This window comes from Thermobia domestica, chromosome 1 (assembly GCF_964235325.1).
Source record: "Thermobia domestica chromosome 1, izTheDome1.hap1.1, whole genome shotgun sequence".
NCBI classification, from domain to species: domain Eukaryota; kingdom Metazoa; phylum Arthropoda; class Insecta; order Zygentoma; family Lepismatidae; genus Thermobia; species Thermobia domestica.
The window spans coordinates 119,403,021-119,419,899 of NC_137454.1; the positions used below are offsets into that span (position 1 = coordinate 119,403,021).

The 16,879-nt window shown below is 35.3% G+C and overlaps 1 protein-coding gene across 1 annotated transcript in view; it reads left to right on the plus strand.

Moving 5' to 3' along the window:
- The first annotated feature begins 1,610 nt into the window (after nt 1-1,610).
- The window catches only part of LOC145688412 (uncharacterized), a 207,291-nt gene continuing 192,022 nt past the window's right edge, over nt 1,611-16,879 (plus strand). Inside the window, exon 1 of the mRNA XM_081762619.1 lies at nt 1,611-1,710. Within this exon, the coding sequence (XP_081618745.1) occupies nt 1,697-1,710 (14 nt within the window). The 5' untranslated portion in view covers nt 1,611-1,696. The remainder of the gene's footprint in view (nt 1,711-16,879) is intronic.

The window sequence follows — 16,879 nt, forward strand, 5'->3', positions numbered from 1 at the left end:
GGGGGCGGTGGCTCAGTGGTAGAGCGTTCACCTCTTGAGGTTCCTGGTTCGATCCCAGCTCGCGCCGTGTGGGCTTTCTGGTGGACAAACATCGTGCTCGTAGGTTTTCTCGGGATTCTCCCACTTTCTTCATTCCACCATTTCATTTCTCATCATCACCGTCTCCTTTAGCATAACCGAGGGACGTAAAATTTAAAGATTTCATTTTTTTCAACAATTTTGTTGTAAAGTCACTATACATTACTTCAATGTAAACGACGAAAACGTTAATACACGAATGATGGAAACTTCATGGGGGCATATTAAAGTTTAATTTATTATATAAAAATAATCGAGAACTCCACACGCCAATTTTTTAAGAAGTACTACTCAGAAGAAATCTACTGAGTAAGTTGTATAAAATTGCCACTTCTGGTATATAGGCTACCTGAGAATACAATTTCTCTCTACTGGATCGAAGTCTCATTTTGCAATCAACCGTAAAGTATATGTCATTTATGAACACCCGGTATAACTATTTTATCAGCGGCAGAACTACTAGTTGTGGAGATTGGGAGTTCAACAAAAGTACATGAAAAATTGAATTTTGACTGAGTTTGCTTTTAATCAGTAATGAACCAATGCAAATAAATGTTTTATAACTGAAATATTGAAAACAAATAATTTCAGAAGGAAAGTGGAAACATCCAACCTGTATAGCAAGACTAAACTATTAGAAAGAAATAGCCAAGATAGGAATTGAAGGATAGGTCAGATTTCTAGCTTCCATACTTTCATGAAACAAGTCAAGGAAAATATATTTATGTAGGGTGCTGTGAAAAATTGGGCTGGGTACGGTTGGGTAGAGCCACTAAGAATTATTCTTACAGGGAATGGACCTGAAATTGAAATTCCATCATATTGTGTTTTAGGTTCTTTGTTTTAGTAAAACAGTCAGAAACTTCTTGTATGCTAATAATTAAAAATTAACGCATCTTTCTTGTTATGCATAGGGAATATGAAAACGTGACTCTTTTGTGAAATAAGTAGTATGGTGCTCTCGACATAATAATTGATTTAATCTCGTTCTATTTTTGGATGCCAAATATTCAATTAAGAAAAAGAAAATTGAAAAACTTACTCTCCCGATACAATCTTGTAGTCTCGTAGATCTGATTCTTCACATGACTCCTTAGAGAACTCTGTAATTGGGGGTTCAATGCTTCTTGTACTCTAAATAAATGAATAAAAAAAAATAAAAAAATAAACGTATGTTTTAGAGGTCAACATCTCCTGAGCTATTTTTAACATTTGTTTCGGATATAGCTTCACTCATCTGATTTTTCCTCTATATGATGATACGCACACACGCATGTAAACATTTAAAAAAAAAGAAAAAAAGAGAAAAAAGGACCGACCTTGGTCAAGTTCATGGAGGTAAGTTACTAAGTATAGTGTACTAAGTGTGCATTGCTGTGCAGGGAAGGGAAGGAACGAATCAAGAGATGAATTTAAGAAAAAAAATAAGGAGGAAAACAAAAAGACCAACCACACGATGCACGTGACTGAAGAAGGTGTGGGTAAAATAAATAAAGAAAGCAGCGAGCGAGGCAGCTGTTTTCCGAATAGAGTCGAGAGTCGTGCGGTGAGTAGTCTGTGCAAGTTACTTGATGTGAGCGAGGTAGTTCGAAATCAACCGCCAGCGGAGGCAGATGAAATGTTCCTCAACAGGTGAGTGACATAATCACTTCACGTGTTTGTTTATATTCTTTATTAAAATAATCTCTTGTTTTATTTGTCAACAAAAAAATGTTTCTCTTTTTTAAAAAAGACAAATAGAAGGGGAGAATATTTACAAATAAAATATTCTCCTAAAAAGAAGAAACAAATTATTTAGTGTCAATTTGGTGAGAAATTTGAGTTTCATTCTACGGAAAGTGACATGTTGGGTAAGTGTTTCCTCTTGAAAGAATATTTTTATCATTATTATTGCCGCCAGATAGTTTATGTGTACAATTATGTGCGTGTGATTAATAAAGACAGTTATTATGTGTTCGTATTGTTTATGTGCTAATTCAAGTGTGTTACTGTGCAAATCGAACGTTAAAATCACTGCGCGCTCATTTAAAAAGCAACATTGTGATGGATGTGCAACAATATAGCTTTTTTTTTAGTGTGCAAGAGTTTTTCTTTTCTTCAGTACAGTGAAGAGAATTTAAAATCGTCATCAATTCCAAGTAGTGATTCATATAACCTTATTTGGAAATGGAGAAGAACTCAACTTGTGTGATATCCTAAAGAAGATAGTTATTTTGTTTAACAGAGTAACATTTTTCTTTGTAATAGTAAATATTACTCAGGAACGCCGATGTGTCTTTGGAAGATTTTGATTTACGTTTTAGGAGATATTATAATTGACATTTTAGACTTATTTTCCGGTTCGTACCGACTCACATTATTGTGAAACGAAGAACCTTTTTTATTGTTATGAGATTTTAACAATGCCTCCTTGCAGATGATTAGATGCGACGAATCTTGTGAATTATATTCCACGACTGTTAAATGCTAATGTCGCTACGTAAGTAAGAAATTACGGAATTAGAAAGCAATTTACTACAGAAAGCTTAGTGATTTGAGTTACTAAATACCATGTAGGCTGGGGTGACTAATATTGTATATCGAAATTGGAAAGTACAGAGTTTGAAAATGATTACGATGACTGTGAAAGCTGTTCATGTTTCTCCTTTTGATGCAATGTAGAGAACTGTATATATCCTCCTCTAATTGTTCTGATTATCAATACTATACTCGAGTACAGCGTATTGGTTCACAAATTCAATGCCACTCAGCACTGGGATGACGCGAAATGATACTCGAGTTTTGTCTGTGGAGTGCCTTGGAAAAATCTTAATACTCTAATATGAATGAAAAAGTTATGAATCAGTGTTTTAAAAAGTTATTGGTAGAGTTTACTTTGAGATAATATTTCTCTTAACTTTTTGACACCTATTCGAGCATTTATTTATGCTATAAGGTAATAGTCTCTATTTTTGGCACGGTTTTTAGGACAATGATAAAAATGAAAATGAAAGTAGATTTTGTAATAAAAGTTATATACTTTAAACATTAATAAAGTAAGCCTACCGATATCCTAATTTTCGTGATTTCGTATGGAATAAATATTGCATTGAAAACGAATTTACTTTTTGCCTCAAAAGGAACTTCTTTAGAGTAAAATAAAAACAAATCCATTTTTCCAGGATTGCAAACCTCTTAAAGCTTAAGTAATGTAGTACTTACACGTTAGACCTATATCTTGAATCAAGATTCTTGAATTGGGATTTTGCTTTATTGTTTGCTTTATTAGCTTCCCATTTCATCTCGAATGCTACATGAGACGTGAATTTACAACAGTTTATCGCGATCGTGCTCAATGTGGAACGAACAAACGCAGCATGAGTTGGTGCTTTGAAGACAATGTCTGTTTCCTCACACTTCATTGTTTTACCAGATACATTATCATTTGCAAACATCGGTTAAAGAACGCAATTGTGATATTACTAATTACACATCATGTAACAAGATTCAGGTTGGATATTGTTTTATTTATAGTTTGAAGAAATTCTTGAAGATGATAGGCGCTGAACACGGAGAGAAAAATCAAGCGCATTTAGAAGGAAAAACCCGTAAATTTCGTCTACAGGTAGCTTCCCTGGTGCTGCTCCTCCCACTGTTGAATCATTCAAGTGCAGATTTTATGGACCGCGTAATGTTTGAACACAACCAGTTAATGTTTAGCTAAATACATAACCATGATTTTCTGTATCTTACACATGCCGACAGAGAAAACACATGATTTCCGTCTATTTGTGGCTGTACAGATTGGTCCTGGCTAAGCAACAAACCTGTATGTAGCCTAGAATAGAAAATTTTGTGTGATACAGAATCATTTCACCTCTCCGGGTTTTCTAGTCTTGAAAAAAAAAAGAGAGAGAGAGAGAGAATTTTTTCTCTCTCTTAGTGCAGTAGTGGTTTTCTGATTTTCAACGAACTTAAAAAGTATGTTATTGAATTCTGTATGTGTGTCTGTTATTGTTTGTTTGCTTGTGTGTTGGTGTGTGTGTGTGTGTTATTTGCGACTTTTTCAATTGTAAGTCCTCCATTCGATAGAGCATCAAAAACTATCTAAGTGATGGAATTTTTCGCGTCACTCTTACTATTCCCGAGATATTACCCAAAAAAGTTCCGATTTCGGGAGATTTAAGGAACCATATCTCGGGAAGAGTAAGTCATAGAGACTCGTAAAACAACATATCGTAGAACGTTTTAATAGAATTCTTAAAAAAAAACATATGGAAAAAATTCAGTATTCAAGGAAATTATAAATAGATAGATATATTACAAAGACTATTTAATGAGTATAATTATAAAGTACATAGAACAATTGCTATAAAGCCTGTATAAGTTAATAAGAAAAAAAATATTTTTTTAGTTCGTTCTGGCAATGCTCTTGAAGCATTATCAACTGGTTGCGTTCTTGATTATTATTGGACTCTTTGCACTTGACTATCCCTTTTAAGCACACTAAATCTAAAGTAACGCAACCAGTTTTCCACTAATAATAATCGAGTCTATGTCTTCCTCACTCAAGACAAGAGCAGTAACTATCCATATTAAGAAATGAATGTCTATCTATACTAAATATACAGTATATTGAAGGCATGCGAGAAATTGTTTTGTGAAATAACATAAAACAACAACAATTATAGTAATAATCGTAAGTCACACTGTTATTGACACTCGGTAAAGACGTGGGCATGGTGGCTTAACGCAGGGTGGCCGGTGCTGTATGGTCGAGCCGTCTGAGATGTTAGTGTGTCGATGGTGAAGGGAAAGGTTCAAATCACTCTGAAGAGCATGGGCGTTTTGTAATTGCCCTCGAAGTTTCTGTGTTCGTGTTCCTGTCGTATTAATAGAAAATTGAATAAGGTTAATTTGAATACCATAGAGACAAATGTCCTGGCTGGAGCGAATTTTTTTACTTACAAAAATGTCTCTTCTGGTACCAGATATCCCTACTTCAATCCCGGTCTATTTGAGTTTGTGGTAGGCAACATCATATTGGTGGGTTTTCTCAGAGTTCTCCCGTTTTCTTTCTTCTACTCATTCCACATTTTTCATAATCATACACTTTCATTAATTAATCGTCTCCTTTAGCCTTAAGGACATAACTGTGCGATGTTAAATGAAAGATTTTATTTATTTATTTTTCCTTAGTAATAACAATCTCACAGTCCCTAACACATCGTATATTTAATATAGAGTTTTCACATTCAGAAGAAATCGAACTTAGATGTAAAAGGTATAGAAAGAAATTTATTTTGTTTGAAGTAGACTATCCGAGAATTATTAAAATATATATTTTGTCTGAATTAAAATTGGAAATTAAAATGAATCAAAGCTTATATTCAGCCCGCAATTCTAATATCACGAAAAATGAAATGAAATGAACATTTTTGAGTTTTACGTCCTATGATTATGCCGGTTAGGCTAAAGGAGACGGCGATGATGAGAGATGAATGGAAATGGTAGAATGAAGAAAGTGGGAGAACCCCGAGAAAACCCACGCACACGGTGTTTGTCCACTACAAAGTTTACTTGGCGGGAGCAGAGTTTGAACCCGGGACCCCAAACACCAGAGGTGAACGCTCTACCACTGAGCCACCGCGTCTAATATCACGAAATGTTCAATATGATATTCAATATAGCATGTGAGAACATTTTCAGAATATTTAATAACAATATCTGTTTTACTTAGGATAATCTATAATTTGACTCACTGAATATTAGTTTTATGAATATGTGTTTTTGTTCAAGGGCATTCTTTAAGCGTATGATGGGGTCTATAAGTCATCCATATATGTTGATATTGATGTCCAGTGATTTGCATTCGACATTCTGAATCTCCTGATAAAATGGGGACGGTAAAGTGTTTTTCATTTGTCATCAATAAAGAGAAATTATATAAATTTACCATTAATAAGACTGTCAGTAACATAAATCTTCGGATTTGTATGCTCGATATACTACTTTTTATCTGCAGTGAGTAAAATTATTTTTTAAAAAATCAGACATGGTAAATATTGAGGTTCAAAAACACTGGATGATAATGTTGGAAAAGAAAATGCTAGTGTGTAAAATATATGAGGATGTTTCTCCATGGTAATGTTTCAGATAATTACAACCTTAGTGACTGTAATAGGGAAAGTGTCATATTACGAATTACCGTATTATTGTCTTCTCCATGAAGCAAAATTGGGTCTCGATCTGTACCAATAATTACGTCACAAATAATAATAATGAAGATTTGGGTCCATCCTTTCGTGATATAATGCAATAATCATTACTCAAATATAATAAATAATTTAGCTCTATATGGACTTAACCCCTTACAGCATGCCGTGCCATACATACCCTTTTTTCACTTTAGCTTTTTTGTGATTTATCAAAGGCATCAAATGACTGTTTTGTCTGCTGTGTAAGATATTGACGTGTATGAATAAGAGATTTTAGTGTCATCTGGCATGTTCTTTGTGAGTTGTAAGTGTGTCATATATGGCACTTACTTATTTCTCGTCGGAATTAAGTGAAAAATCTAAAATTCAAGTTTTAATTCATTTTTGAAGTTCCCATATGAGGATTTCCAATACGGATTATTTTTGAAAAGAAAAAAATCATGCAGAAAGGGGTTAAGAAAAATGAACCAAATGTTTGCTTTGAAAGCTTTGAAATACAGAAACCATTGTTATCCTCTTATTTCTCTTTTTGTTACAAAATTGCAAGAATATGTAGAAAGTTTTGATGAAGAAAGATCTGCAATAGCACGAGTGAAAATCTCAGCTGTATACAGGGCCGGATTTAGGGGGTGCATCGGTGCAGGTGCACCACCCCGCCTTTGTTTTAATATACACTACATCTAAAATGAGAAGCTAGCAATGAAAATAGCAACACTCTCCAAAAACTTCTGCTGACATGTTTTCTTTTGGGGCTTAAAAGAAAGCGGAGGTTTGCAAAAGCAATAGTTTAAGTCAATTTTCTGAAGGTTGAAGGAGAAAAAATCATCGAGAGCAGACACTTAGCATTTCCAGGGCAGTTCCTCACTCGCACCACAGATGCCTAATAGCATTTTTTTTTTAATCAAATGTAATTCAAATGTACTAGTAGTTATTGGTGCATACCTCGTCAGAATATCCTGAATCCGGTCCTGGCTGCATGATGGATGAGTTACATCTCATTAGTCCGTGTTTTGCTCCGCCAAATGATGGGGAGATACATAAATATTTTAATACGTAAAAAAATATTTTAAAGCAAATATATGGTACATAGAATATACTTCAGACCACTACAGTGGAAAGTTTAATGTTGACAAATTTTCTTGACAACTTGTTAATTCTAAGAATTAAGTAAATTTTTAAAATTAATGTCTTCCTTAAAGGAGATAGTCCTATCCTTGTAAAAGGGAAGGGGAGGAGATTATTACCACTCATAGGATCAAGATCCATATATCTGACAGAGAAAGTTTTCAGCTTCCGCTTTGCAAGAGGTTAAAGACTACATTGTTATATACCTGGTAGACTCACATATGAAATGACTTACAAAGTATTACAACATACATCCAGCAATAGTTGCTCGCTGAATGAGCATGAGATTTCATATTGTATTTTTTCTCTTTCTTTTCCCACTTTGAAGTTAGAAAAGGAGCAAAGTGAAAGAGTGGCATGTCTGAAATAAGAGAAGGACGTTTTCCGATTGCATAAGCATCAGCGGCAGCAGAGAATTAGGGCTATACAGTGAGTATGCTGTTGCAGACAATGGCTACAGAACTGTCCCGTTACCTCTTTCGCAGTTAACGCCTTGATCTTCGACATTCCCCTCTGCTCCAAAACATCCCACGCGTTCATTTTTGCTCTCAGGTGAATTGCATTGCAAAAAGGAAAGAAAAAGAAAAAGAGGGCTACATATGGGTACAAGAAACCGAACAACCAGCCACTTACCAGTGGCGTTTTGCAAATCCCGTAACAGTACAGAAAGAGGAAACGAAGAGGAAACGTTTTGCAATGCAAATTAGAAGACAAAGAACTTGTATGTTATTGTTGTCCAAACCACAAACAACAAACTATCTGTTAAAGACAACTAACTACACCTCCACCCGTAATTTGTGGCAATCAGCGTTCCAGAAATATTATCAACAGTCTGTTTCAATAACCTAGTGCGTTTTTGTATGATTTCGTCATTTCTTTTAAAAAGACTTCGTGTTAGGAAAAAAATGTCCACATTTGTACTACGATATGTTTGTTTTTTTCGCTTCTTTTGAGGAAGAAAAGAGCAAGGTCGAAATTGCAGGCTTCTGACATAATTTTTCTTGTTTTCAATGGTCTCTTACGACAGTGATTCTCAATGTATTTTGACTAACAACAAACTTTACTGAACTTCGGCATCTCGAGACACTTTGGTTAGGTACTATATAGTATTGATTTATTCGAACTCGAGGGCATCAAAAATGATTTTAATTTATTATTACAGGCTTCATGGTAAAAATAAAGATATGTTGTATACAGTCTAGACTTATAGGCCTCTTGTACGGCATAAAATTTATTTCTAAATTTTAGTATTTCGCGATATATTCCATATACGGTAGTTGCACGACACACCTCTTGGGAATCACTGTCTTACGGAATACTTAGGGCTCCCATATTTCTAAACTTAAAAACAAAAAAAAAAAAAAAAAAAAAAAAAACCGAAAGACTTTATGAAAATTTACAGTATATTCATAACTGTGCACTTGCTTCTTATGGAAATATCAGAGCTAATTGAATAAAAGATTAAGACTCATAAAAATTTAGAGATAGAAATAGAATATTCTTATCAATTGAGTATCGATGACTAATAAAAGTAGGATTTTTTAAAATAACACAGATTATATTAATTTATGTCTAAGAGGGAAAGCGAGACTGGGAATTTCGAACAATCCCTGAGGCGGACAGATGACGTAAATCCAGGATTGTCCCGATTAAGGGATCGCTAACTATACTATTTCATGTGTTAAAGATGATCAACTCTTTTTATAAGTTGTTCAAGTTGATTAATAGCCAAAGAGAATCGCATTGCAAATACAACGAATAATGTTTTCCCCATTAGAACAAGACGAAGCTCCACTGAAGACGTGTTCCATCATGTTGAAAGTTCTGTCTTTGTTTATTACTATTGTTTGTTCATTTGTTGAAGTTTGAGGTTCCTTTTCAGCAATGAGTCTGTATGTGATGTGGTCCTACAGTTAAATGCTCTCATGCTGGGATTAGAACCCGGGACCCCATACATCAGGGACGCACGCGCTATCAGCTAGAGCAGTAGAGGAGGATTTGTAATTACCATTAAAGATAATGGATAAGAGGATGAATAATTATGTTACGAGTAGGAGTTACAAAGAACTACCGTATTTTACAGACTCTAAGACGCACTTTTTTTTTTCGAAAAATTGCCTCCAAAATTCAGGTGCGTTTTATACTCGAAATTAATATAAAAATGTCCAGTGTTTGATTTAAAATTCCCGCTAGTCTTAAAAATGGCCTATACATTCGATACCGGGGAAACCTATATCTATCTGACAACATTGATTCAACTGGCAGCACCAGTGCACCGATGGGACAAACATGAGCTTGCTAACACTGTTTCCCTCCCGCCCCGCCATCACAAAATTGCTTAAATCGTCAAAAACTTGCTTAAAAATTATGGTGCATCTTATAGTGCGTAGCGTCTTATCAGTAAGCGTATTTAGGATTTTGTTTCGGAAGGGGCTATTATGCACAACACGTGAATAAGCACTTTCATTTTTCCTTTTGGGTGCAGACAAATTTAAATGAAGTTTTTCATATAACAAATTTATTTGCGGGGGGAGACTTGAGCCCGATAAACACCCCCTAAATACGCCACTGCGTCTTATAGTCCATAAAATACGGTATATAGAAATAAATAGACAAAATTAAAATAAACTACCATTATGCTCTGAAGGATTTAAGAATCCAGTCAGCGAATTTTATAGGAGAATGTGGGATCAACACTTTGCCTGTCCCATCCTCATTCTAGCTGGTTTCTGCTGTTTCTTTACTCAAGTAGCTTCCAAATCGGTGGTTACACTGAAAATTGTACCCAAAACCAACCCATGAAAAGCACACGCTCTAGCCATTTAGCTACGTTTTACCTAATTTTTTCGTACTATATTTGGTGCTACATATGAATGGGCGTAAATTCTAATGCGTAGTTTTTGAGAGCATCGAGAAAAAAGTTTTCTTGTAAACCTAAATATTGATGCTGTACGACAACCTCGCCATCTATTGAGACAAAAGTAACACTCAACTATACACTGATCAAGTCTTTCGTTATGACTCTAGCAAGACAACAGTACACAGCATATTTAACGAGATATAGCTGAAAATTATGATCAATTCTTAAAGTTTAATTTTGATAAGTGTGCATAGATGAGACATATAGGCCATCAATCGATAGACCCCCATCGAGCTAAACAAAATGATAAGATTGAGGATAAATACTCATGCGTAGTATACAAGAAAATCAAAAATAATGAATGTTTATGATGTTAAATATACGTTAGTTCGCTGCTGGAACAGGTTGTATTTTTATTTGTGTACTGTATAAGTAACACACACACACACACACTTTAAGAAACAGATTGAATCTATTGCGGTTTGCTTTTTAATGTTGACACACATGCTCCTAGCATTAACAACCACTATTTATAACTTGAGGTATATAGATTAACAGTGTGCATCTACAGATTACTTATGTAAGTGTCTGATGCATGTTGAGTATGTGTATTTTTATTGTAACATTTTTCTAGGAAATACTATTTTTTACTGCTATTATTTCTCTCCATAGAAAAGAATCTTTATCCTGCTCGAAATATTTCCTAAATACCGCTCTTTCTTAATATTTATCCCTTATTATATTTTAGAATTAATTTTGTTATAGTAGGTAGTCAAGGGCGCCCATGTTGTGGTTTCCAGGGGGGGCAAGAAAAAGCGACATTTCAAATATAGTTTCAAATTTTGCTGTAACTATTCTAAAAATTCTATTGAGTTTTCGATATTCCGAAGTACAAGTTTCTCTACGGCGGGGGGGTGGAAGGTGGAAGCGCCCCCTTTCCCCCCTGATGGGCGCTCTTGTAGGTAGTCCTTAAATCAAATAGAGAAGGATTAGCTGATTTAAGTGTCATGTCACTTTCACACTTCATTTAAGCAACTGATGAAATATATGCATATTTAATCATGCCATGTGTGTTTGTAAATTTTCATCACCATTGTGAAGGTAGCCACTCTGTCATTAGACAACACGCATGGAAATTCTTGTAAAGAGAAACACATCAGTATTATATATTCGTTGTGTTCTTTTTGGATCACATTTCACACCGAGTTGTTTTAACACGTTTCAGAGCTGCTAATCTTGTTTTTTTAGGTTTAGCAAGAAGCTAAAAGACAAGCTTCCATTGACAAAAGAGCAGGTGGTTTGGTCAGTTGTACTGAGAAAGACGGAAAAAGATTAAAAAGAGGTGCTGTAATGTCGCATGCCTTTAGCATGGTATGGTTGGTGGCTGGCGCACGCGCGATCGGGCAATGCTCTTTGCGTTCCGATGAACCGTGGGCGTCTTTAACTAATCCGAAGAGACCGGGGATGAACGCCCGGCGGTCGGTGACCACCACTGACTCTGACTTCATGCATGTATACCACAGTGTTGAGAGGAAAGGGGCAAATAACTGACCCCGAGGGCCATCACCTTAATAAACATTTAGCTCCAACTATGGGAAACAAGTTGCGTGGTGCAGGAAGTGATTTTGGGTGACACGAATAAATGTATCATAAGGAAAAAAAGAAGAAAATAGAAGAATCAGTGCTTGTTGAACTGAATAGGATAATGGTTTTTGCTAACTTATTTTAAGTATTCATTGTGACTGTTCTCATGCACGTTTAAAGTTTATTTTAAAGAAGGAAATTACGTATGTATTTAGCGCACGGAGAGCAAAACAAGGAATGCACGAATTTAGCAAGCACCCAAGCCTACTATGTAAAAGAGAATGTTCGTTTGGTGCATCATCATGCTAAAACTGCTTTCTGAATTGGGACTTTTTTTTGTGTGTGTGGTTTTGTACTTTTGTAGCTACTATCATAAACACGCAACTAGGGCCTGGAGACCTCAACGCAATGTTAGGTAGAGACCCCTTTAACAGCTCGAATATAAGAGACAACATAATGAGAAAAATTCCATTATCTTAAAACCGAAAGAAACAAAGATAGTCACCACTAATGAAAGTCTACTGAAAAGAGTATACCTACGAACATTATGTTGTTCGAAGGCAATTTAAGTTATCTAGACATACGAAGATATTTTGGTTGAACTGCTAGTATTTTCGATTAGACAAAGTTACGGGAATGCTCGTTCTGCTGTTCCTAGTTACAGGCAGAATAAGAAATATTTGAATCAGTGTAACAATATCTGGAATGTTGTAGGACACAATGGACGAACCGTGAATAAATCATCCTAATCCTAATCTCTCTTATTCTTGAACACACTCTTGCTATTTATCTTATCGGTGATCATCAACGAATGTTCTGCAAAAGAAAAGCAGCAGATTGGTCTCTTTATGGAATAAATAAAATTCTCTTCTGATCTATTACAGATTACAAGTCTCTCACACAAACAGATACTCTAAGGGTAGAAACCAAATCATTTTGTGTTCAAATCTCTTGAAACATTTTTTCTGATTTTGCACGATACAAGAAATATCAGAAGATAGAGATATACACAGAATTACTAAATATATTATTCATAAAACGTTTTGCGGGGCTGCGAAGTTGTTTGCTATTTCACCGATCATAATTTTTTGCGAATTTAACTCCTGAAGAATGATAAATTACACTATTATCACATTCTGCTTTAGGACGCTGATCATAAGGGAACAAAATTTGGTATCTTAGGAAGTTTTCAGTTTACAGTATCTCATTCACTTGCACAGATTTAATATGAGTGATGCATGAATAACCTTACATTAATGATGCGCATAGAAAGGGGTTGTACCTCAGTGAGGATACTGGGTTCATTTTGCTAGTGTATGCTACGGTTCTCATTACTCAAACCTGTTTCAAGATCACCATTGGTTAGTTAGTGAACGCTAATGTTTTGTGCTAAGAGTCGTACCTTCGATTTCAGAACATATGAACTTTTTTGTGGACACAAAATATACCTTTCAATTTTCATAATATCATTAATCGTTTTTTCATATATTTATTTGCATTTTACTATCTGTTTCTTTTAATCTAAAAGCCGTCATCGGAAACCGTTAAAGTTTAATTTTGAGTTTTCTATTAGGGCCAGTGCAGCTCCTTTATGACAAAATTAAGGTTGCCTTTGATACAAAAGTTGAAAATATGTATATACTCATAAAGTATATTTGTATCTATTGCAGGAATTCTGTATCACGACACAGAAATTCTGTTGTCTCGTCTCGTGGTAAATACTAGACTAAACGATTAATTTCAATTTTGATATGGGAGATGCAGGGTGAATTTGCAGAAGTGTAAAACTTTCAAAAAGCAAATAGACCTACTGTTGGAAGCAGGGGTGCCCATCCCCCCCAAAGCTGATGGCGCACTCCCCCCCCAAAACTAATAATCTCTTCCCTCCTCAAAACTCAAGTCCTCTAAAAAGAATTGCCCAGTGTAGCAGTAGTTTTTATAGAACTAGTAATTGCTATTTTTGTTGTTGTTTTTATTTCCTGTAGTAGTATTATAGAATGCTTGTAGTAGTAGTAGGGGCAGTAGTAATTATAAAAATGGCATTACTTTTATTAGTAGTCTTGGTAGTGTACAATACTAAATATGTTCTATAAGGATATTGAAGGGTATAAAAACTTCTACACACTGTGTATGGCACAGGTATTCTTTTTTTACAATTAGTAGTATTATTTTTTTCTTTACAAAATATTGATATAATTCCCTTGTACATGAAAAGTAAGACGCAAGTTACAAGTTATTGAGTTTGATACCAAAAAAAATGTTATTCTCGAAATTAGCCTACAAAAAGAAGTGACATCCAACAAGAAACATTCCTGTAAAAGAGCCAAGTACGAGTGGCCTTAAAAAGAATTGAAATCACAAAAATAGGCGCCAAGTTCTGGTGGACAACAGTTACAAACACTCACTGGCTCACTTCAAATTTAGATTTGAAACTTGGCTGTTGTCTGTATGGTTATCACTAGCTCACAATTATGTCAAACTACTTTATAATTTTCAACAGACAACATAGCCAAGTTTCAAATCTAAATTTGAAAGTGATTTCTTGAGTGTTTGTAACTGTTATTCACCAGAACTTGGCGCCATCCTTTCATATAGCAACTTGCGCGGTACTTCATTCATAGAGTTTCTAAGCAGGGGGTAGGGGGATTCATTCTCGAGAATTAAAAAAAAAATCACATCGTGTTCCAATGTTATTCTGACGACAACAAAATTACTTATTAAAATTCTTCCCCGATTTTTTTATTCCCCCCCAATTATTTTCTCGATGGCACAACTTGCGCCATTCATCCCTCCTGTGGGCGGCCCTTCTCTCTTAAGACGAACCAACCTTTCCTTTCATACGGCTACTTGCGCGGTACTTCATTCATCGAGTATCGAAGCAGAGGGTACGGGGGTTCACCCCAAAAAATTTTTGAAAATTAGTTCTCAAAATCGTGTTTTAATGCTATTCCGACAGTAAAATTGCTAGTTCGAAAGTAGAGTAAAATCCCCCCCAAAATTTTTCTCAATGGCGCAGCTTGCGCCATACATCCCCCCTGTGGGCGGCCCTGGTTGGAAGTGAATCAATAGCCTTGAGCACAAACCTGAGTACGAATATGGGGAGGGGGTTCAAATTTTCGCTTACTCTAAAATAAGATTAGTTTACCGAATTATGAAAATCGCTCAGTAAGAAGTAACTGAAAAAACTACTAGTTTTAAGAGTTCAGCGTCACTTTTAAACACTGGTAGTACACGAAACATGGAGCCTTATTCAGTACCAGGCTTCGCAAAAATTGCGGAACAACTCAAGGATTGAAAAAAAAAAAGAAATAGAACTGCTATGCCTATTCACAAATTAAAACGCAGATTTTGCGTTGCGCTCGCGCACGGAATGGGACCCATAGTTCTACAATTTAACATATCCAGACTGCGCAGAAGAAACAGTATAGATCAAAAAACAGGTTTTCAGGAGGCGACGTTTTATTTTACCAAGCATAAGTATGAATCACTTATACTAATAGTACCAAAATGTGATTATTCAACTATACCAAGTTAACCGTAAGTGGAGTATGACACATAGATCAATTTTGACTTATCTCAGTTTGGCCTATTTCTGACTTATACCATTTCTCCCGCACAGTCAGGATATAATCCGAGTAACATGACCTATCCTAGAATCAAACCCAGATCTCCCGCACCAAACGCATTAACCATTTAGCCACAAGGAGTCCAAAATGAAGTAATTATTTCCCATTTTGTTATTTTGAAATATTGTAAGCATTACATAGATCTATTTAAAAGAAGCGAAAGATAATGGATATTACTGCAACACTGAAGATGCGGGTTTTATATCATGTTTTCCTTCGTGTGTGGAGAAAGTAGGGAAAGTTACGTCATTGACAGCGACGCCTCACACCTGTCTTACTCTTTTACTTTTATCACATGCAACACGAATTTTTAATTATAAACTCTAACATGATTCTTTTAGATAGCTTGCCAAATGTAGTTTTCATGCACATTAACATTACTTAAAATGGCATATGTTACGTATTCTTCTTATAATTGCAAGCACTAACAGTTAAACGAAATTAAGAGCTATTACGAAATTGATATTTGGAAGTAAAATGTTATTCCTTCACACGCAGGTACTTTGATATACAAAAACTTTAAACATTGATTCAGTATATTTTAACGAAGTATGGTTCAGATTGAGAATAATTCAGTACAAAACTGAATTTTTTATATGTAAATTCTATTATTTCCAATATATACAAGGTGATTTTTTAAAAACTTACCAATTTCAAAGGGGTCTAGAATTTCTAACTGAAGTCCGATTTTCAAGCGGTTTGTGGCAAATGATCAAGGAAGGATGGGAAATTTATGGGAGTATGTTTACCAGTATAAATTCATTCGTGGTAATATCGACCACGCCTCAAGAAAAACAGCAAATATCCGCCAATGTACCTTACAATTGGAATCAGGTTTTGGATTTTTGAAGCGAAACTGCAGAATATAAATTAAATGTTAGTGAGAATACAAATTAAGTGTTGGTGGTAACACCTATAAGTCACATGTTGAATAGCTATAGCCGGTTTCTTACACCAAACGACTGCTTGATTCTTGGGCGACCTAAGGATTCGATAACTGACATCTTCCACAACACCCACCTGCAAGTTCGATTCTTCCCTGTCTCACTCAGAAACGATCCTGTTTTTCTCAATTTATTCACTAGCTACCATCTTATGTTCTTATGTTCTTGTCTGGTTAAGAACGTGGGGCAAATTTGTTTCTAAATGCCTTTTCTGTAACAACAGATTCCGTTCTCCAAAAACTTCTAAAGATAAACTCCTGTTGCTCCAAAGGGTACACTGTTCTCACTGTATCCTGATCATACTCACACAGTGGACAGAACTGTACAGCACAATTCCCAATACAGCGTCCCAGTTTCCTGTTTCTTATTGACCTTTACAAGGTTACCATCTAACGAAGGAAACTCAAATCTCCACACCGCACAGCACCTCATTCCAGTTGTAAGATACACTAGCGAATATTTGCT